General features: G+C 43.9%; 1 protein-coding gene across 1 annotated transcript in view; it reads left to right on the top strand.

Moving 5' to 3' along the window:
* Nucleotides 1-2,099: 2,099 nt before the first annotated feature.
* RAB11A (RAB11A, member RAS oncogene family) overlaps nt 2,100-24,273 on the top strand; it is a 295,563-nt gene continuing 273,389 nt past the window's right edge. The window contains exon 1 of the mRNA XM_069624255.1: nt 2,100-2,246. Coding sequence (XP_069480356.1) covers nt 2,207-2,246 — 40 coding nt within the window. The 5' untranslated portion in view covers nt 2,100-2,206. The remainder of the gene's footprint in view (nt 2,247-24,273) is intronic.

Here is a 24,273-nt window from a genome sequence, read left to right as displayed (position 1 = left end):
ATCCAAGACCAGGAAAGATGCCCACTGGCTCCCCATCAAAGCCCGCATCATTTTCAAAACATTATGCATCACCCACAAATGCATTACAAAAAAAGGACCTATCTACCTCAATAACACTCTGCATCCTAAAACTAACATAAGATTACTGAGATCCAACGACAAACTCCTCCTGGACCCCCCCCCGATTCAAAACCACAAGAGCAGGGGGCAGCAGCTTCACCACTTTAGCCCCCAAACACTGGAACACCCTACCCATCATCATCAAAAAAGCATACTCCTTCACGATCTTTAAGAAACAGCTAAAAACCTGGTTATTCAACCAATATTAGCACCCAAAGATAGGACCCCTTCCATCAGATACTGTTGTGAATACTTAGGCCACTGTATATTGTTGTGAATATGTTTATCATGTAATGCAACTAATGTAATGTTTGAATGTGACTAATTTCTAAGCTGTCTTATAACCTCGCCGTGACACCCGAGGGTCTGGGCGTGTAACAAAAAAAAAAAATAAATAAATAAAAAACCTACTCAGAAACACAACTCAATGTTGTATTTTTCCAAGATAACATTTTGGTGTATGGCCATGACAATCGATCGTACGACACCACAATCCTACACATGCTGGAGGAAAGCTGACTAACCTTGTGGAAGGAAAAATGCATGTTCAGTAGATCAGAAGTCCAATACCTGTGCAACACGATTTCAACCGAGAGCATTTGCCCCAAAGTATCTCTTGTGAAAGCGATCATGGACGCTCCAATACCAACCAAAAAAAAAACAGCTGCGCTGATTCATGTGGTTATCAGAATACTACACAAAATCAGCTGAGGCATTCTCATCAAAGGCTGAAGCTCTAAAACACAGATTAAAGAAAAATTCTCCATTCAAATGGACAGAAGCGTGCCATGGAGCATTCAACACAATCAAATCCTACATCCTTGGTGTCCGCACCGTACGTCCATTTGTACGTGACAGCACAGTCAATGACGCCTTGTGTTAGGAGATCGTCAAGCAATTGTTTTTGCATGCTGTGGTGGGAACAGGGCAACCCTTGTGCTTAGTGGGTGTTGTGGGGTGATCTGTACCCCTGCGCTGTCCCATGAGCCCCACACCCGCCACAGACTCACACAGGAGACATCTGTTCGGTTCGGGCTCCCCGGTCGCACTGACCGCTGGGGCATGCCCTCTTTATTTAAAGGCGCGGAGTGCAATGTCACTCCCCCGCATGCTGAAGCCCTTAAAGACGCAGCACCACAGTGGGCATGGTGTTGGATCGTAAGATGATTTTATGTACATCGATATGATGTAGTGACGTGCCTAGTCCATATTCAGTGGTGCATAATGACACCAGGCGGGCCAAAAGCGTGCCCTTGCACCTCCAACAACAAATATATATATATTTGTTACACTCCGGGTCAGGGTGTCGGCGGAATTAATCTAGCAATATAGGCACTGTGACATTCCTTATAACTTTGGGGATCTTGAAAATGTATAGACAAGTAGATTCTAGGATGAAAAGGATAAAATCGGCACTAGATTATCTACTCGCGCATGGAATGAAAAAACGTGCGCACTCTGCTAAATTACCTCCTGTAATTAAGTGTGTACCTTACCACACCTGTGATTACGAATAAACGATGCTACCCTTACATGCGACTGAATCTCTGAACGGGCACCCTTCATCATAACACTTATCCCTGCCTGGCACGGCTCTACTTCTAACGCCAACCGTATTACTCCGCCACCTAGTGCAAACACCCACTAGGGGTAGTTTTCCAGAGTACATTTTTCCGTTTTCGGCACTTCTGTAGAGACGCCTATACGGTGCAAGTTGGTCTCTAGTCTAAACAAGGCACAAATCCCCCAAACAAAATGAGATGCCTGCATAAAGTAGAGGTGTTTCCTAGAGCTGGTTTTGTTTTCGACTGCCAGGATGGTGCCCACTGGGGCAACAGTCGAAGAATAGGTTCTATCTCTTTTAATATTATGTTCAATTTAAGCTGCTTCAAGATGGCAGCTGACAGTGCGGTTTTGTTGCTCAACGGAATTTACGGAAGAAGAGATTGGTGAGACTCATAGCGGAAGTTGGTCGATGTAGTGTATCCGGGTTGTGGGCGGGTCCGGAAGTGCTGCAGTGGGTGCAGGGCGGAGCTGTCATCGTTTCCCTTCTCCGACCTGAGAATTTAGAGCCGTAGCCGCAGTTATGGGCACCCGGGATGACGAGTATGATTACCTGTTTAAAGGTGAGTCTGGTAGAGATCAATGCTCAAGGACTTGGGCAAATAACCGAGGGCTGCCATGGGCAACGGATGAAAGGTTATGAGTAATTTCTCAAATAATCTCGGCAAACTGTAGTGTTCTGCATTGAAAGAGGCCCGGGTGCTGAACAGTGGAAACGGGTGCCGACTTGGTAGATGGGGTACTTTGAACGATCGCTAGTAAGGCAGACTTGTCTAACATGGGAGGGGGAAGGGGAGCCTGCCTATGGGCTGCTGTAATACTGAGTATGCGGCAGTCTGTTCTATAAGGTGTGTTTACCCGGAAGGCCAAGGAACGTCCTGGACATTCTAATTATTATAATGAGTGTTTAAGAGTTACTGGAGCGGAGCTGCCAGTTGATAAAATAACTGTGCCCCCTCGGATTCGGACGAGTGTCTACCTGTTACTTATGCACTGGCACGATTGAAGAGTGGTTCGTTCATTCATGCATGACCAGTGCTTGCGCACTTTGAACCTGGCTTTGAAGGTGGTTCGGACAGTATATGAAGTGGACATCTGATCACTACAACTCTTAAAGAAATTACGTGCATCGCTAATTAAGATGAGTTAAAAAAAAAAAAACGCTCGGGGTGCTGCTGTCAATGGGAGCTCTCGTTCCTTAAACGCTTGCCAGCCTTGTCAATCTATCGCCCCACAGTGGTGCTCGTGTCCCAGAAATAGGCCCCTAAGTGCTGTGTTTAAAATGTACCTCTAAGGTGAGGCCCAGCGATGCTGAAACTTGTCTAGACCTGTTGCTTGTATTTTTTTTGTGGAGTACATGACAGTTCGCTCTGGACGATGGGGTCATGCCTTATGTGCATTTTGTTGGTCTCTTTATTTTTTGAAAACTGGTTTTAAATGCAGTACACAGTGCTCCAGATAATATTAATGTGTGATTATTTTACTCCTTTAAAAAAAAAAAAAAAAGTTGGGAGTAAAATGACTTTTTAGGGAGCAAAAATGCCAGTCCAATTCCCGAAGAGTATTTTTATTAGAAAGTCAAAATACGTTTTAACTGGAAAACGGAAATGTTTTTGTAATAATTATTTCTTTGCACCTAGTTATTCATGCACATTAAAAGATACATGTTTACTTCTGATCAGGTAGTTTATTCCTGTAGCACTACATGCATTAATGGTCCAAATATATATCCATGGAGCTGTGTGGGTGAAGGTTCTGTGTCCACTTCCTGTTTTTTGTTGGGAGTATTTTTACTCCCTAATTTATTTTTGGGCAATACTTACCTCTTTTTAGGGAGTAAAAGTGGATCTGCCGGTCTGGCAGTACAATAGCAGGATCGATGAACGGGGAATGTACTGTACCCCGTGTCACTCCACCTATATACATTCTGTAGCTGTACCAAACAAACACACACTCATAACACCAGCTTTGTATTTATTTGTAATTCTTCAAGCGCCACATGCCCCTAGGCCTCAGAGCACAAACCATAACAGAGGCACAGGTAAATCGGAGGGGACAGGTCAGGCATGAGAGATAGAAAAGGTACTATCAGTAGGGTTAGAGATGTGTTTTGATGGCCTTTTTGGAGGCATGGAGTGAGGAAGTAGGTTTACAAGCCTGAGTAAGGATATTCCATTCCTGGGGCGCACAGACTTCAAAACAGGTGCCTCTGAACTTTTTTAGACGCAAATAAGGTTGTAATAGGGAGTAAGAATCATTATAGCATAGGGCTCTGATAGGTTGAGTACAAGAAATTATTTTTTCCAAGTAGAGGAGCAGCATTGTGGCATTCTCTGTCTGACTTGGAGCCAATGTAGCTTTTTTCTAAAAGTAGATACATGGTAATTCTTGGCTAAACCATTATCAGGCTCGGGCTGTAATGGTTCCAATTCCTGATCCCCCTGCTCCCAATCCTCCTCCTCACCTGGTTTGGATTCCGGTCTTGCTCCGAACCTCTTCCTCCACAGTGTTTTTTCTTTGCTGTGCAGATAAGGCCGGCCGCGAGAGGAAGCCACCCTGAACCCGTTATTAGGAGGTCCAGGAGGGGCACTCCTTCCGCAGCAGGCCGGTCCGGGGAAAAAGCCTTATGGCATAAAAAACCCCTGTCTTGTTGGATGGTAGAGGAGTACTGCAGGAATATGAGGGTTCCGGTGGAGTAGTTCCTTGGTCGTTCCAGCGGACGTGCACTGGGCGGTATAAAGTACGTTGAAGTCATACAGCAAATAAATGCGGAGATAAGATGGGGGAGTAGACCGAAGAAGAGAGAGGAGCACTAGAACAACATTAGCAAGGCGGAAAGCAGGAAGGGTGGAAGGGAAACAAGAGCTAGAGGAAAAACAGCGTGTTAACCCGAAAGCCTAAACGCGAAGGGTTGCAACGCGTCGGCTTCCGGGTTGAACGCAAAGAAATAGGCTTGCGACGGCGTACTCCGAAAAAACTAGACCGTCACAGTACGGTGGTTGGGAACGTGGCGGCAATATCAATGGCGGCTCAAGCGCCAACGGGGCCACAACCGCCAGCTTCCTCGGTTCGTGACAACCATATATTGCCCTAACGGCCCCATTTTGTGTTGTTTGCAGGCGGCTGAATTTAGATTGCGAGTTGCCAATAAGCAAAATATTGCAATAATCGAGCCTCAAGTTGATTAGGGTGGTAGCCAGAAGGGACCTATTTTTGATGCAGCGGTATGGCTTAATTTGGTAGAATAACTCATATCGGGCCAGAGCCTCCAGTCTAATGCATGGAAAGAGAAAAAAGGGAATACATTATTGTAGGGACAGTGGTATCCAGGCCCAGTAAAATCAACTTGGGTTTCAATACAATGGTTGGTGGCATCAAGTTGGGTCAGAGGAGTTGCCACATATACTCTGTTCGTGGGGGTCATTTATAGCAAACAGAGGACACCCCATTTGTCCTTATTGCTCCACTTCAGAGGAATCTATTCTCAGTAAGTATTTTTCGCAGAGTTGCAAAATGCAATGCCCGACAGGTTTTGCCCAGATGGCAACAGGACCTAAAGGCCCAAAGCAACCCAGGGCCTTGCCAACAGAAGACCTCCCCTGCTAACCTGTGAAAACTGCTGGGGAGGTCGCAGAAAGCCTGAGTGGTAAACTCAACCCGGCTGACACACAATCTCGCCCATCAGCTTGAAGACATCGCAACAGGACACTATCGCCCTGTGCAACCATGCTAAATGTAGGAAACAGGCATTTGACATGTTGCTGTGAGTGCATTTATTAGGGACCTCTGGAAAAATCTTGTGTAGACTTTGAGTTGTGTGATATGCCCTGTGCAATTTGGAATAGCCAAGATTATGTCCATAATTCAAAGAAATGTCCTCGGTCTGCGCACAAATGTCTGTTCATCCCTAATTTCGTACAATCAATCAGTTCCTCCTGATAGTGTAGCCCACAAGTAGGGAAATCTTCCACAAATACTGCACTGCAAATAGCCATCAGGGGGGCGTCTATTATCACCCACAGCCAGACAAAGTTTGGAGGTGCTAGAGTATGCTGAGCAGGGAAACCTGGCCATAGTTTGCTAGGGAATATTTCAAGCGAAAATAGAACACATATATAAATGGGAGATAAACCACTCTGAGACTTTAATTCTTCTAAGGATAAAAATGGGATGTCGCCTTTCCAATGGCACATGGGAGCTGTTTTATCAGAATGCTACCTATTGAAATTCTCAGTGGTTTCAGCATTTCCATCTGTTTTTATTTCCTGGTTTTGGATCCTAGCCTTCAGGTTATGCAGTAGTCTTGCTTGCGCTGGTTCAGCACAGTATGTTGAGTCTGAATTCTACTCCTGTCCAGTAGAGATTTGCGGGTGTACATTTGGCCTTTCAGTTGACCCGTTCACATATTTTAAGTTGGTAACCTTGCCTTATGTTTTGTGCACACTGATTATAATTGGGCAATTTTAAAGGCTTAGCTATATACATCTGTAGACAAATAATTTAAATGGGTGATTGCAATCTGGCTGATTGGCCCCTGAAAAGCGTTTCAGATCACCAACATATCTGTTGAGCAGAATCTGCACTACTGGGCTCGGTCTGATTTTAACTTATTTATTTTAGTAAGAATGGGAAGAAGGGTGGAAGAGAATGGATTACAAGCACCCACGGCTTACCAGCCGAATGGTTTTATAAGCGCCCATGGCTTACCAGCCGAATGGTTTTATAAGAAGGCGTAGGCTTGTTCAGGTAGACATTTCACTAACTGGAATGGGCTACATAAATTAGGAATTTCTACCTAGCTCGCACCTCAGCAGTTATGTTGATGGAAGTACTTCATACTAGTCTGTTGGAATCACCATACAATATCTGAAGAGACAGCTATCCGTCCATGCCCGTTTTATGTACCGTTGCGCTGGAGGCCGAATATTGATCTATTCTTTCGTGTCTGCCTTCCCATTGCTGCATCAGCAATTCGGCTCTAATAGAGCCTTTGCTAAAAAAAACGTCTTTCTTGATGGCAGTGGTGCTTACTGAAGCAGCCTCTTGAGAACAGTATGCCGTCTATAATGCAGTGTGTATTCTTTGGTCAGTTTGCCCATTGGGTGAAAGGTTCTTTCTAATGCGTCAATTTCGTTGCTTCCTTATTTCTCGAGTTGTTTGCTCCTGGTGCACCCAAACGTAGAAGGGAAAGCTTCCTGTTGCATTGTCAGAAATGAAGAAGCTACTGGGCTCCTTTCACTTGTAGTGTAAGGAGACTGCCTAAGTATGAAGTAGCCCCTATATTATTTGTGATATTGAATAATAAGTCTGCAAACAGATATTGCTTTTTTGAGCAACACCATCACTCACTCTAAAAACCTTCTGAATGCATTGAACGTACCAGTTGAGCTACATCTTCAGCAGCGCACTGACTACTAACTGCTCCGTATCAGCACTGGAATGAACAGAGGAACCTATCCCCTCTTATTTCATGTTTTGCTAAATGGCCGTCTGATAACGTACTTGACACTATACTACACACACAGAGCAGTCAGCCGTGCTGATGTTTGTGAGCTGTACACTTTCAAAATACACCAAGGAGGCTGATAGTTCAAATCATTGTTTTGGGATATAGTAGAACTTTTACAGTTTATTGCATGAATTACAGGGGCAGTGCCTCACGGGGTGTTTTAACAGTCTTTGGGGGAGACGACAAAGAGTCAAATGCAGTGAGATTTTTACTTGTGCAGTCTGGGCGTAGCCTGAAGGTACAGTTGCATGTTTTTTATCAGTCCAGTTCTTGTGAATAACAAATGCATATGTTGATTGGATTGAGTGATCCAAGCCTCTGTGTTCAAGAAGTTTATTTATTTGACCAGAATTACTTTAAGGCACACATTTACAGATGGCGGAAGCATTCCCACAAAAGGGTGCCTATAAAACATAAACACTTGTGTATAGGCGCGTTATAAATGCCATATCATAAAGCTGAGAACAAGAAGTGAGACAGTTTTATGTTGGTGCTTAAATATTGGGACATATACCAGGGGCAAAACAAACAGAATGTATATAAGAAAACAGGAAATTTGCAAAGGTAACATTAACCTAAGGGGACGTGTTTCATACTAAAGAGGCGCACTAATTTAAATATACATAATTACATTATTAAGCGTCACTGCAGGCAGTGGCGGGGTCAGGTAGGGAGAATGGGGAGAGGAAGCTCCCCCTTTAGCAAGTTTAGTGAAGTTTAAGCCGAGCTTTGAAGAGCTCCACACTTGGGCTGTCTTTGATTGTTATGGGCAGTGAGTTTCAGTGGAGCAGGGCAAGTATGGAGAAAGAGGAGAGTATGGGAGGATCAGAGGGAACGAGATGGTGAGTTACAGAGATAAAACCAGACAGGACTGGTACTGCAGAGGAAGACCATTGACAGCTTTGTAGACTAAGAAAAGGAACTTTAACACAGAGCGCCTGTGCATGGAGAGCAAACCAGCATGTTGCTGGTAGGTAGAAGTTGGAGAGGATCTTGGTAGGTTGTAGAGTGCAGATAGCAAAGTTGAGGACTTTGTCTAGAGGGTGGAAGGAGTACTCCAAGGTGTAGTCCAGTTTGCTGGGCACAAGAATGGAGGTCAGAATTGTTAGTAAGAAAGGGATACCATTTCCTAATGTTGAGGAGGTTAATATGGGCAGCAGTCGGTGGTAGTGATGCATTGTTGAAGTCATAGGTCATTTTCAAATAGGAGCCCGAAGATTGTAAGCCTTGCGTGAGGGAGCACGATGGTCATGCTGAAGGAGATGGGGGAGGGAATGGCATTGGATGCTGAGAGAAAGATTACTTCTGTTTTTGAAGAGTTCCACATGAGGCAGCGAAGCGCCATCCAGTGACATATTGTTGTGAGACAGTTCATCATCTTGGAAGGAACTGCATTCGGATGTCTAATCGCCAACCAATGGAACACAATTTCCAAAAGATAACCATGACAGAAGACCATTTCACCTTCAGAAAACGACAAACAACCTGGCTGTTCAACTCGCAATGATCAACATAAAATAGGCACCGCCGATGCCAATGGAGACCCAAGATAACCCAATGACAGTACAAATGCCAGATCTCAACAATAAAACTTAACAAACGTAGCAATTACTAACCCTCCTGTCTCCCGACTACTCTGTGGCATACCCCACACCTACCTCATACGATCCAACGGATTAGTCTAATCTCGCAAAAACGCACAACCCACAAGTGCTGCAAACAAACGTCCCACCCACAGGACGTTGCCCTTCCGGACACAATAACCCCAGTGCGCACAATCCAAAACACCTAGAAACCATATCGCCAGACGCCAGTTCCTCCTGCTTCCACAAACACCAACAGAAAAGCACAACCTCTATCCTACTCACTCTTCGTTCATTAACCCACTTCCTTACGGAACCACGTGAGCACCTGAAGACCATGCCAATGCTAATGGTGCACAGTATAATAAATGTAATATAACACAATCTGTTCCAAATTGGCTGGTATAGAATTCAAAGAGTCTAGGCCACAACTCCTCCACATGCTCAACCACTGTTCAACATTTGTTTTTTCGCTATTGTACTTCTCTTTAAAACTAGTTTGTCATACACACCACATGTTTGCCAAAGACTCCCATATTAATCTCTCTGTCCTATCGCAATAAACAAGTATGTGTTGTCTGTCTTAAGGCTTTTGTGCATGTAGGGAAGTATGGCTAGAAAACATTTGGCGCATGAAATACTGAGACACTTAATTTTTGGAACCAAAACTCGCCCACAAATCTAATCCACATTTTTCAATATTGTTTTGATCAGCATAACATGAAACTTGCATTTTTTTAAACATATACATTTATTCACTTCATTTGCACGTAGTCTGAATCCTTAACATATTTTTTCCAACAAAGCAATTCACTTAAAATCAGACTGTTGAAGTCTTCTGGTCTGCGCAGGGCTGCTTTATTGGCTCACGTTATGTGGGATTTGGTATAAACATTGTGGTTTGTCATTATTTGTCACGGACCAGTATATCAGAGAAACTAAACATGATATGGTCAATAGCTGCGTGGGACTAGGAATGGTATTGCACAGTTTAGCATACATAAATTACAAAACAAGACTTGCGGCTGGAGTTGCCGTCAAAGGGCAATACACACTATGAGCCAGATACATAAATTTTCAGGATTGTGCTTTAAATGTCCCTGGATAATTCCTCTTTTCTACTAGCTACATATTCCCAAACAAATAGAGTTAATGCAACATGGGCATATTTGCATCGCCCAAGTTGACGGGGGAGTCAAAACAAGCACCTGGTAGTAGTTGCTGACCAGTCTCTCCTAGATTACAAGCAGATGTTAAATAGTGTCCAGCCGTTTGAAAACTGGAGGCAGTGCAGGGTGACCAAAGCAGGTAAGATTCTGGGATAGATTGACCTTTTTAGGTAAAACATGCATATCAGGATATAAGCACAGGTTTGAGTTTACGTTTATTTATTGTTTCTGATCACACAACTTCTGTACTGATATCTGCACAGCGCCTATCATTCTTTCAGTGGGTACACCAGGCATTAAGTAATTTGCCTTCCAGGTTCGCTGCATGCACACAACACACTTGTACTCGATTTTGTCAGTCGCTACGAGTGCCAATTTTGATCACAACAAACAATTAGGCAATATTAATACATCTTAAAGCTTAACCCATTTTTGCAAAATGTAATGTTTAAAATATGGTTAAACAACCATGGCACTTACAAATAATACGTAATAAAAACGCTCAGAGAAACCCGTAACCACGAGAAGGAGACAAGGCGTTCGCCAACCTATTTACGTTCGCACAAGAGACCTGCGCCCGAGCATCGACATCGATCGCAAACAGAAAAATACCATAGAGTAATAAAATCAACGCCGGAATGGAGGTGGCGTCTAAAATTAGAACAAATTAAAGGAAATCATGATGATGTGATCCTAAATAGAAGATATGTGCTAACCCTGTTCCACTATGTTCCCAATCTGAGGGCAATAACAACTGAAGACCTGAAGATTGTGGACCCAAGCCATAAAAACGGCAGAGCAATAACCTATCTGCATATTTCATCTAAAACGACCAAAGAGTTACTAAGCAAAGAGGCAGACGAATTGCTTAGATTAGGATATGATCTCGCGGAACAGAAAGAAAATAGACAAACTTCCCAATGTGATACACGAGTCGTATCACCCACAGAGCCCTCACGGTCTCATCGAGTAAACAGGTAAACAAGAAAGACCCTTAAGAACCACACGAGAGAACGAGAAAAGACTGATGCAAGAGCAAACAGGGCCACTACACAACGGGAGAAGGAAATATCCACAACTCCTCTTCTCCTAGAAAAAACCATCAGACAAGAAGTCCAACTTGCTCCTTCTGACGAAAAGACCAGAACAAAACCTCTGTCTGTCTCGGGTCTCTGGGCCTGTCTGCCTAAAGCCCTTATAGCAAAAAAAAACAAATAGCAATTCAAGCCCCAACTTCACGGCAACAGGGATCTTCAAACTCCTACATTGCATACCATAAGACTGGGTTCCTGGAACACCAGGGGCTTCCACCATTCAACAGTTACAGGAGACGTCAACCTGGGTGATTTTGACATCTTATGTCTACAAGAAACATGGCTTGTGGAACAACCTTCACTGGACGGCTATGAAATAATCCTGGCTCCAACGAATAAGAGCATAAGGGGCCGCCCATCATCGGGACTACTAACGGCTATCCGTATAGGCCATGGATTAAAGCTGATGAAAGTACTGACTGCCAATCAGTCTTTGCTGACAGTTCTCCTAACATGGACACATAAACAGGATAGCGACTTGGAAACTAAAGTTACACCGATGGCCATCCTAAATACTTAATGGAATCCGGCAAAAATCGAACCCGGCACCTTTCTGAAGGAACTTGAAACAGCCATTGATGAAATCCTGGCGGTCCATCAAGTATCAAATCTATTGATATGCGGTGATCTAAATTCAGCAGCTCCCCTGCAAAAACCCAAAAGAAGCCTTACGCCAGCTGACCACAGAGGGGTACTGTGGCACAAACTAATGAACTCCAGAAAATTACAAAATCTTGACATGGTCTTTCTCAACACGGAACGTCCTCCGACATGGTCAAACGTCACGATTTGAATCTACAATCGACCATATATTCACCTCGAAAACTTTCTTGGACCTGATTACATCTTTCGAGGTAATCCAAACGAAGGCTAGTGACCATATTCTCTTAGCCATTACTTGGAAGAGCTTGACCGACCCTGTGGAGAAACTGGATTTTCAGTTAGAACTGAACACGCAAGGAAATAGACTTCGACTTTCAGCAAAAGATAACAATTTGACGACTAACTATAAAAATCTGAAATCCGAGAACCAACCTAACAAGACCGACTATGGCCCACTGCTAACAGCGTACAATAAGCCTTGCTTAAAGATGCACGCACCGCCTGAGTCCAAAAGCCACACTTACAACACGATGGTAGTTGAAAAATGACGGACCTACCGGAAAGCTCTGAGAGACACACTAAAGTTAAACCGTGATAAAGTGGAAAAGGCCAGGCATGACGCTAAAACCACTTACCATGCATGGCTACGAACCCATCGATTGAACCTATACCAACAGGACTCAGAAGCAATTATCAAATCTATCTGCACAAAAATCCGAGAGAAGTTTGGTTGCTATTAAACCCCACATCAACGAAGAAGGCTACCAGCATCCAAAACACAGTCGGTGAAAGTTCTTGGAAAAAATACATCGAAGAAACTTTCAAACTCCCGTCTGTCAGCCAAACACCTAATCCCTTGGCAAGCTCCAGCATTTGGGATAAACTTGACGACAAAGAAGAAATCTTTGAGCTAATAACCAGCCTGAAAAATTGAAGAGCTCCTGGACCGGAGGGTATTACCAACATCGATCTGAAAGCCTTCCCTGCCGAGTGGACAACATTCATCAGCAAAGTCTTCGCAAGATGCGCTGAGTCTAAATTGATACCAACATCGTGGATGCCTGCCACCATTATCCCCATTTACAAAAAAAGAGATCCCAACAACCCACTAAATTACCGACCAATTGCCTTGCTTGATCCAATTGGAAAGGTCTATGGCTCATTACTGTTGAGAAGATTTCAATCTTTTGCCAGTGAGGCCCCATGCAACGACCATTTTCAATCCGGGTTCAAGAAAGGTATGGGAACCACTGCCAACATCTTGACGTTAAATGTGCTCAAAAGTAGAACGATGGAAGGGGGTCCTGGGCTATACCTGGCGTTCATAGACTTCACCCAAGCTTTTGACAGAGTTGACAGGTCACTCCTATGGAACAAACTCAAAGCTTGGTCCTGTCCAAAAGAAATCTTGGAACCCATCAAAGCCCTTCACACGAACACTACTGTTAGAGTCCGACTAAACTGTAAAGGCTCACTTTCATCATCCATCGCGACAAACGGAGGAGTCAAGCAAGGATGCCCATTGGCCCCATCAATCTTTCTGGCATACTTTGGAGACTACCAGCTTTCGGAAGCATCAGTTAGATCGTTCCCTCCAAAGTTAGGGGATCAAAGAATAAGTAGACTCCTCTATGCTCACGATCTAATTTTAATCGATCAGACACCAGTTGGTTTACAACGCCAGCTAGACAACCTTCTCTTACGCTACAGCAAATAACTTCGAAGTAAACAAGGGGAAAACTAAAATTGTAATCTTTGAAAGATCAGCAAAGAAATCTGACAGTACCATTTGGTTCTATCGATCGTCGCCGATTGAAAAGGTCCAGAGCTTCAAATATCTGGGCATAACTCTGGACAGTTCCAAAAAAGATCTAGCCATGCAGGAAGCACTCTATACAAAATCAGGACGCTAGCCACCAAAGGCAAAGCCATTTACCAAAAGTTCGGACGGTTTTCAACAATCCCAGCCTTAAACTTTTATAAATCAAAAGCAGTCCCCTCGATAACCTATGGAGCGGAAGCCATGTTGCAGTTACCGTCCGTCATCTGGCCAAAGTTGGAAGGCTACTACTGGAAAACAGTGCTTGGGTTGCCCTCCTCCACGCCTCAATCTGTAGAGAACTGAGCTTACTGTCCTTACAAGGGACAATGAACTGTAACTCCTTAAGACTCTACAGAAAATGTCTATTACCGACGAGCCCTATTCTGTACAAACTAATAAAATCCGAGCTGGATACGGGCACAAATAGGGTGCTACAAAGTTGGAGGAATGAAATGCTCGCACTACTCAAATCAATTGAGAGCGACAAAGAGGAACTGCTCTCAAATCCGTCAAAGATCCAGAAGAAAATTAAAGAGCTCGACTGGATACAGACCCTGGACAAAGCATCAGAAAACAAACTAACTCACCACCTACCGCCTAATACAAAAAAAATGTACGAACTTCAGGGCTATATAAAACAATTCCCGAACAGACCAGTCAGAAATTGCCTCCTAAGAGCAAGGCTCAACCTGCTCCCAACGAATGAGATCAAAGCTATTAGAGGACTTTCAGACACGAGTAATTGTCGACTATGTCGCAACCCAAACGAAAAGGAAACCATATGGCATCTTCTCCTCAGCTGCAGGGAAACAGACAAATTAAGGACTCACTATACTTTGCTTCTGATCCATCGCTGGAGCCAGAACTTTGCTGCTGGTCAAAGGATGATCAGCGGTGATAGGCCGACGTGGCTAACGGCAACAACAAAAATCCTCCAACATGCGTTGAGTCAACTTGAAACAACCCTTGAATAAGGGCTCAACACAAAGTATCGGACCAACAAAAAAATCAAAGGGCCGCAGGTCGGCTGAAAACGCAAGCTAAATCCGTGAGAATTAAATAAACTTGAAAGCTAACTTATTACTGCAGATAACGTTTTGTAAAAATCATTTATTTGATTAAAACAAATAAAAAAATAAAAAATAACACGTTTCAATTGAGTGTAAATCTCGGCAATTTTTTTTTCTCTCTAGTCTCCGCATTATTTATCATCTGAGAATCGAAACTACATTCCCTCTTTCAACTTGGCTTCAATGTTTCCACTTATAATACAAAGAAATTACGACACGGCTACTAAATTTCTAAAAGCTGCCATAATTGCCTATTCATTAATACCCGATTCTTACATCAGAGCTCTTTGATCGTCCACTAGTAATGCCCTCGCTTTATTTTGATTTGATTGTAAGCAATCTTGGCACCTCCTGGCTTCGTTGGCCTTGTAGCAAGCAGTTTCAGCGTGGTCTATGATGCACCCAGGAAGAATCTCGACTAGCATCAGCTGGGACTGAGTGTTGTCTTCGAAGCAGTGGTAAATATTTCACGTTGCATACCTCTTTTAAAAAGTCACTCGCCCTAGTATAAATTTCAGTTCACGGTACACACAGCACACTATTTCTTATTCGCCGAAAGTGAATTGTATCTTGCCGATGGCTAGTGGCAAGTGCACATTTTCTTTTTTTTGCCTTCTAATTTGTTTATGGAATCGCATCAGTAATGCCAAGGTCCGATGTACGAAACTGATGGTAAGTCCTTGCACTGGCCTTTTGTTAGAAGGAGAGGTGCCTTCTGGATGGCTTGCTGCGCTGTCTTTATGCATTTGCTGTCACAGCACCTTTATACTTTGAACCACTCCTTTTTAAAACGTTTCACCCAAAGACTCGTAAGCAATCCGAACTGTTGTAAAACGGTTTTAAATTGGGAAACAAACTCTGCATTTACTAGCATTATTTTACACTAGCAATAAGGCACGCATCACTGCCCTGAATAGAGAAAAAATATACAGAAATGGCAGGTACGGCCATCATATCTGTTTTAGGATTAAGGGTCCTCAAGGATAATTTCCTAGAATGACTAGCAGGCAAGAGAGCCTCAATAAAGACAACATGCACCGAATTGTCAACGTTGCTACCAGGCTATTTTCACAGCAGTGTCAATCCACAGGGGTAGCACGATACTAGCCAGGAAAAAGTTACTCACTAGGAGTGCCATTTTTCCATATATGCTCCTTTTTACTCAGCAGGGATGAATTTCTCCTCATTAGTGGACAGTACACATTTTGCGGCCTGCCAACTGGCAGAGATGACAGTACCGAAGGGCAGTTCGCTCAGGGGCTCAAAATTGGATTAGATGCGCAGTAGCTAAAGGCTGCTCCTGGGTGTCGAATGCTGCATATCAAACCTTCACATTAAATGCAATCGTATTTTCTTTACTTATGTTCATTAAGATTTCCTAGTTGCCTTGGTGTGTAGGAAGCTCTTGTTACCTGTTTTACTAAGGTCCTCCGGGCTATAAGCAGGAGCTACACGGCTCCCCCCAGTTTTGAACCATTTAGTGGATTTGCTTAGTGATAACCGGGCAGGGGGTAAGAAACATCAACTTTATGCAGTATCATCCATAAAAAACACCAAACTGGGTTAGCCATAATTATCCAGTGCAGGATTGGCAACATTTATAAATCTGAATGCTCAGAGATTGCAGGGTTCGAAATTGAAGGGGATCTGGGGGGATATTTAGCTCCTGGATAGGGCCTAGAAGAGCATGGTAAGCTTGACACCAACAGGTACCAGGAGCTACTGTTAGCTCCCCAAGTCAACTGATGCTGAACAAAAAACCTATGTGAATTTAACTCTGCATCTGGGATAATCTATAAATAAACATTGAAACACATCTGTGCGACATTTAAAGCGTAGGCACCATGTATTTGCCCATTGATTGACTTTAGCATTTGTATGCTGCTGCTGCCCTGCAACATGGGGTAGGCATAGGGTCAAGCTCAATGGATGTGATCAGCATGTACTTCACTTTCGCACTTGCCATATGTTATATTATCTTCTGCATGCCCCACTATGTAGTTCACTTCTTACGCTTCCTCTTCTGGAACCTGAAGCACTTACTGTAACCGTATACTTAAGTTAAAAGCGCCTCGATACCTCTGGGGTTTGTGCGCAATACAAGTAAAATAGATAAGGGGTCATAAAACATAGACAATATTATATCTTTGTATTTCATGGTGAAGTTAGATTTGCAGAACTAGCTCCTAGCCACTGGTTAATGCTGGAAACCCAGGAGCTGGTTTAGCTCCTCCCTATCGAGTCTTAATATGCATTGTGGCCAACCTGTCCCCACTGACCTATCCTAACCATCCCTGCAAAGGCAAATCTCGCCCACTGACACAGCCCCAATTTACAAGCTCTCACAGGCACAGCCCCATGGGACCATCCCAACACACTCCTATTAACTGCTTAGACAGCCGCTTTGCAGCACTTCACAAGCTCCTCCCCCACCCTCTTGCAAATGGTAGATCCAGATCCCTGCCATCCATCTAACCCCCCCCAAATTCTGGAATTGTGATAACCTTAATCCAGGAGGCAAAATGTGCACCCACTAGCCACTGGCTAGTGACTCTTTGCAAGTATAAATGGTGAGCTGTATATAAAAGATTTGAGGTGGCAAGTCTTTCTTTATGGCTGGCAAGTAGCCTGCAAATTGTCCCCCCTGCTGTCATACCACTGGGCAAGGACCACTAGTTCCATCATATAAAGGGTCCAAGTGGATCCAGTCCTGGCGCCTTTGGCGCCAGGCTCATGAGAAGGTGTGCTCTGCACACTTTATTTCTGGTACTCGTGTTATTTCCTCCCCTGCGGGGTCCCCAAGTGCATCCAGGTCAGGTGTGGCCATAGGGAAACATAGGGTTGCACGTGCAGCATCCTCTAGGAGTGGCAAGGTGGGGCCACAAGGCGGAGCCAAGGGCGCCTGGCTGGGACCAGGCTATTTAAGCCTGCCCCGCCCTCATGCAATCGCTTTGCGTTAGTCTGCTTATAGCAGCATAACGCTCCCCGCCGCCTGAAGCGCATCTTGCCTGATTTCAGCAATACCATTGCTTGACGGGCATCTTACCTGACTCCCGCAATCCCATCCCCTGCAGCTCATCTTAGCTGATTCTAGCAGTCGGAGCGCATCCTCACCTGTTCCGGGCGTCTAAGCTACACGGGAGCTCTTCTCGTCCAGCATCCTCGTGAATACATCCATCCATCCAGCCACCGCCGGCAGTCCTTCGGATAGCTGCTCCTCGTCGGACGTCTCCAGGCCATCCCTGCAGGAGAAAAGGACAAACAAGGTTAGAAACATCATAAAGACTTTACGCTAAGGTCGCGCGTAGCACATTTCTCGCGCTTGCCCTTAGAATCAAACTTACCTTCTACTTGAGACTTCGTAAACTCCTCTGGCCCCCATTTGGACTAACTTCCAATACCGCGACTCTGCTGGGCCCTTCACCACCTATTGGGGAGAAAGAAAGACATTACCAGGGTTACGGACACTAATCACGGAGAAAAGACATTGCAAAAGGATACAGACAATAATCATTGTTGAGAAACACTTACCTTAGAAGTGGATCAGTCACAGCCGGTCTGGGCTGCCATGCATATGGACCAGTGAAGGAACTAGGTCCACATTAAAGGCGTCCCTGCAGATGAGCAGCAGGATGGAGAGCTCATCTTCATAAATAAACGGGGGAAGTGCCAACAACCAGAGCAGCCCACACTACAGGTGCAGGGGAAGAAACCTGATCCAAGGGAGCCAAGTCCAGGGAGGGCGCCAACCGTGCCCCAACGTCCCAGCAGATACCAGGAGCATAACGCCTGCCCAATCTCTGGCTGCACTCTTACCGACACCTCCTCATCTGCAACATACCATACACGAGTATCATCGCCATACATCGTCAGCCGCTATCTGCTTTCGACTCACTTTATATCATCAGCATGGTAATCCTGGCCTCCTAACGTGACAAAATATAATCCTTTGTCACAGTGGTGGAGGATGACTCCCTGACACTAGTTTCAATTGGAATGTAACCGCTTTCTTCGTAGTTGCAGGAATACTAGATTTTAAAACTGGTGTACAACAGTCCAAAATGTCCAATTCGGCGGTTTACAGGAAATTCTGATTCCAATCAAGATAAAGTAATAGGGGCAACCACGTGCCGTTTCTCCCCTTACTTTCTCTAGGCCAGGTCTGGCCTGCTCTGGAAGTATTTCTAAACTGGATCCCGTGGGATTTTGAGTGAGGAATAGGATTTGGGTCAGCAAACTCCTAAAGGCTCTAGGGGTGTGCTATTTAAATTTAAGAATCGAAAACTGGGATTTGCTGAAGTAGCTAAACGTTTGGTTTTTCAAGGGTCTGTTTTAGACTGCGTAATGTCCAGTTCCTTTCTACTCTGTCATCTGAGGGTTGTCATATTATTGAAGCGTCCTTCAGTTCATTGGGTGTCAGGTTTTAAAGTGTCCAGTACACTTCTTTCTTGGCCTTGAAACTTAATCTGGAAGATGAGCTTCCCTCCTGGTGTCTGTAGTTGTAGATTTCACGTTCTCCTACCAGGATTAGACATTATGCACCGGGCAAACGCAAATAAAACCGAGAGTAAAGCATGCAATGTCACTATGGGATTTTTTTTATAAAAGTGGCGCTGCGATTATTTTGTATCGGGCAAAGATGAAACATTTCGTTTTCTTATTTTGACTTTAAAGCTGTCTGTCTTTGTGCTTTCTGAGCTGTATCTGCATAGTAAATTGGGCTAAGCAGCAGCTGACTTATTTATTATATTACTGGTAGAATCAAATCACCTGCAGTTCCGTGAACTATTCAAATGTGTCGGGTATTGAGAAGTAGACTTGACTATGTTAGCAATTGTAGTTCTTGTAGTATTTCAATTTTCATTGTTGTGCGAAAATGTATTGACTACCTACTCACCAAAACGTTGATCATGTGATATGCAGTGCTTTATAAAATGTGGGAATACACAGAGCAATCGGAGAACACTCACCTGGTAGTTTCCCTTTTGCCCTACGTGAATAGCTCGACTTCTCAATGGACAGTCGGTGACCTCTCAACGCATGACCTGAAATGTTAAAAACACCGTCCACAAGATGGAGACACACTTTGAAGTACCCTGGATGACATATGTAACTCTAGAAAGCACCAAACTAGTGTGTGTTGTTTTTTTTTTTTTCTTCTTCACTGAATCGTGTTTTCTGTTCATGCCTTACTGGGAGCTAATGATTTCCCAGTCCCACTGTCTCCACCCCGCCCCCCAATGATTATTTCAAACCTCTTCTGCCATGCAGCAGTTTGCGTATAGAGCAGGCTTCCTAGCAATTCCGATTTAGTCCCTTTTGTACACCTATAACGTTCGCGCTACGTCCCACTTTAGCAGAACTAGGAGAGAGTTTGGCAAAGGGTGCCTTATGCAGATTATTCCCAAAAGATACTAGCAATGGCTTTTAAATGAACCCTTTAACACCGTTGTATTGGGGGTTGTTTGGTTAGCATGGATAGGTCTCTGAACTCAATTGGGAGTTTGCAACTTCATCTTCCACTTTCCTCCACAATCTGTGCCTTCTCTTCTATAGAAAAGGCAGTTTGGGGATCTTTGTGCTGAACCCCAGCACAATCCCTTTTTTGTTTTTTTCCCGTGGCGATTGGGAACCTGCCTTTTTCTGGCATTGCAGTGTGTATCAGTGTTTACAAAGTGATTAGAGGCAGTTGGAATGCAGCATGATTATCTCCTCCATAGTCCCTGCGCCTATGTTGCTTCAGCATTTTTTATGGATCTCCTTTCCAGGGCCCAGTCTGGATAAGACTGCTGTCTCAAGGCTCTCTGCGGATAGATTAGTGACGCTGTATTCGCAGCGCAACGAGTGCTGTCTCTTCATTTTCGTGCTGGTGGAAGCAGTAGATTTTTCCTAACTTTGGTGTAAAGAAACCCATTCCGCCCCATGACCCGGTGCAGAATGAAGATGCTTATCCCCAGAAGCCTAGTGCAGCAAACCTGCTACTCTTCCAGGGCTGAAGGAAAAATGAAGACCGCTGTCCAAAGACCTCAGAAAAGCATTGATGCGTGTAGGCTAGGCTATTTTCAGACAATCTTCCTATGGCGGATCCTTTATTCAGCCTGTCCCATCTGTTTTATGTACTCACAGGAAGTACTGTGTGCTTAGACCTCGATATGCAGATCCATGTGAAACCTACTTTTTCTTGACTGAAAAGAAGACAGCTGTGTATGATGGCATTTGTCAACACCAGTCCTAGGAGTTGAACAACTTCCTCTATTGTGCCATAGAAAAACTTCATGCACAACCCCCAGCCCCCTTATATATTACTCGTATTTGGACTTGATATTCCAGAGAATTTACCAAAAACTTCTACAAATAATTGTTCTACATATGGATCTAAGTCTCGCAGTGGAGACCATCCTTTCATACTACATTGAGTATTACCTCCCCAGGTCAAAAGGCGAGTAGAAAGTGTAGCTATTCAAATTTCTAGTCCGAAGGTTCCTTTACTTTTAGGATGATTACTGAAGCGAGAGTTTTATTTGTGTAAGATGTGCGCATCTGACCTTCCTGTTTGCACGTTGATTGGGGAGCAGCAAATGTGCTGGGGAGTGTTTCTTAGTACAGCAGCATGCCTCCTAATAGTTCTGTTTATTTCCCATCAGCATGGAGGATTGTGCACCTCTTCCGCCTTTCTGCACATATTCGTACAGCATGATATTAGAGGACCTGTTCCCCCAAACCCTGTTCAGTTGTCTGTTTCCCACCTTGTGTAAGTATCTTGATTTGCAGTTGTTGGGTTGTACAGCTGCAGCCATCCCTTGTCTCCAACCCACCTGACCTGCCTCTTGGAGTTATACATGATATTTTATTTATAACGCGCTTAATACCCAGAGGTTTCTATGCGCAGACCCGGGGATCGAACCTGTGTTGCTCCATGTCGTCTTACTTCCAAGGCGAGCACGTTGCCCCTGTACTGTGCTCCCTAGACTTTTGTGTTAGCAGCTGAGTAAGACATTGCATCTCTGAATATTTTCATAATTTAATTTTCTCCTTACCGCTGATATAGGAAAATTATTGTTGTTACCAATGGTTTCCAGTGCCAAACCGTTTTGGTGTTGTTGGAAGTAAAACAAAATTGGAGAGGTGTATCCTGTAAATCTATGCAGGGCTTTCAGTGTGAAACATCTACACATAACACCAAGCATTTAACAAAGTGTTTCCTCCGTGCAGCCCTACACCCACTTGTATTCCCTAATAAACATAAGAAACACACATAGAAGCGTGGCCATTCTCCCATCCACGCAACACTGCGCTCCAATCTCATCACTGCCTGATATGAAGAATGGATTGCAGAAAGATAATGGTTTTATCATTAAGGTCTTACAATTACTCCCCTAAACATATACACTGTTTGGGCAATTAAATTTATTTTTACTCTTATCCTACTCTATACAAAAAATAAGAATAAAATACTCCAACTAAGAAATTATCGGTGGCACTGCCACCATTAGTTCAATGAGGGCATTGGCAGAAAGTGCCAGCATGAGAATAGCCCTAGAAAAATGTTTTAATTATAATTTCTTCTTCTGGGAAATTACATGGAGATGGCTGATAAATCACAAGTTGGGTATTTGTTTGAAAAGGTAAGTCGCTGTGCATGTTACTTATATTTTCGCTGTTTTTCAGAGCCATTTGTTCACTTTTAGCAATTCTTTTTTATTTTTGTATTTTTATTTATTTTGTTAAACTTTTTTTTGTAGGTTCACAACTGTTCTGCTATTTATTTTTTCAGAGTAAAAGCAAATTTTTTGTCAACCCTCTGCCAACTGAACAAACTCGACTGTTCGATGCTTCAAACCCATGTGAAAAGATGATTTCTTGATAAGGGTAGCAGGCGCGACAGTATGGCCTATTGAGGTCTTAGTCACAACTTTAAACATGATGGGCCACTGGACACGCATTCAAGGAGAGGTAGCCATTTGAAAGAACGCTATCTAATGGGACTGCAAGTTGTTTCCCATTGTGAATGGCATATCAATGCATGATTTTTTTATGCATGTGGTTGTTCTATAGCGCTAAAAGCCAAAGGTACTAACCAGTCTGAACTAATTTGGCAGTCGAGTGTGACATCCCCTCTAAGAACCAGAGCAGTTCCAGTGGGATGTCTCGGCCCTGTCCAGCAGCCAGAGAAGCTTGTCAAGTATGGGATCCCAATTGGGAGCAAGCTGAGTTTGTGGTGGGATGCTCGAATGTTGGGTCTTTCCCTGTCGGCCATCACAGCTTGCTGCAGGAAGTTGGTACCCTGTTTGGTAGCCCGGATAGGTCACTGCAGCGTGTTGGTACTCTGCTTGGCATCCAGAGCAGCTTGCTGCAGGCTGTTGGAACATCCAGGGCAGCCCTCTGGTGCAGTGTGGGGCCTTGCTTGGGAATAGTGGGTCAGAATTTTACACCCCCACATAATTCAAGCCGTTTATTTTTGCACCATCTTTAGTTTCCCCACCATTTCCGTTAGCAGGTTTGTGGGGGATCTTTCAATTGTTCAGATGTTTCCATTAAAAAATGTGGGCCTACTGGCTTTATGCCTTGAACAGAAGTAAAGGGGAACTGTAGTAATAATTTAACTACAGCAGGAATATGCAGTAGCTTATTACGTTTCTGCTGAAGTGACACTCTTAGATCTTGAGAATGGACCCCAGAAGAACCCTGTTGATCGCCTTAGACTTTCTCCAGCCTTTCAAGTCGCTTTTGCTTCCCACTGAATATTTCTATCTTACTAGGATTGAGCTCCAGCCAAGGATACCTCACCTAAAATGTATATTTTCTGTTTGCTGAGGGCACTTTATTATGCCTCCTGACAAGTTGAAACCCTGAGTGCATTTCAGACAAAATGGACCAGGATTAGTAGTCAGTTATCATAGTTCTGGATAGTGTAGTGGTTCAGGAATAAAATACTTTGCTTGAACGTGCCCTCATTGGTATACCCAGTGACCATGACGTCATGTCTACGAAGTGAACTCTTTGGTCGTTTGCCATAGTTCACTAGGATACCGGGGTACTATATCTAAAACAAGTTGTAAGAAGTTATTTCCGGACATCCTTAGTAAATTGTATTATTCCACATTCTCATTGATGGTGCTTCATTGGCTTTTTGAGATTTGAGTAAACTGATAGCTTCAAAAAGCTGTTCCTGTTTGAGAGAGAATGGGTTCAGTTACCCCCGCAGTTGACCTTACCAGAAGAGCATGCTTCTTTGTCTTGATATAACAGTGTTAAGAAAGGGGTTGAGGCACAAACATACATGTGTACTTTCAATAGGGTGCAGAAAATCGGAATTTCCTAGTGTGGAAACACAGCTGTCCCTAGCAGTGGTAGTGTGCCCCCTGTGCAAAAGGGGGGGCAGCCCCTGAGGCATAGTGGCTATATAATGCCTCTTGGGACAGTCACTTCCTTGTCAGGATTGTCCGCCATCCACTGTTGCACAGACTAAGTGTGCTGAAAATGGTGATCAGACCTTACGGGATACTAGAACATTGATGAAAGGACCAGAAAACCACTCCAGTGTTAAACACAAAAACTAAAGTGTTCCTTTATTTATTAAAAGGAGCACAGAAGAGAATACAAAAAAGCTGGTTAAAACACTGATTACTACTGAGGTCACAATCTCACAATATATCACAGGCACCTAACATAGATTGACTCTTTGTTTCTGCATAGAATGAGCACATTCATCTGGACTGGGAATTCCAGGAAGTGGCCCA

The sequence above is a fragment of the Ambystoma mexicanum genome, chromosome 11, assembly GCF_040938575.1.
Source record: "Ambystoma mexicanum isolate Mex_15411 chromosome 11, UKY_AmexF1_1, whole genome shotgun sequence".
NCBI classification, from domain to species: domain Eukaryota; kingdom Metazoa; phylum Chordata; class Amphibia; order Caudata; family Ambystomatidae; genus Ambystoma; species Ambystoma mexicanum.
This window is presented reverse-complemented; position numbering and strand designations above follow the sequence as displayed.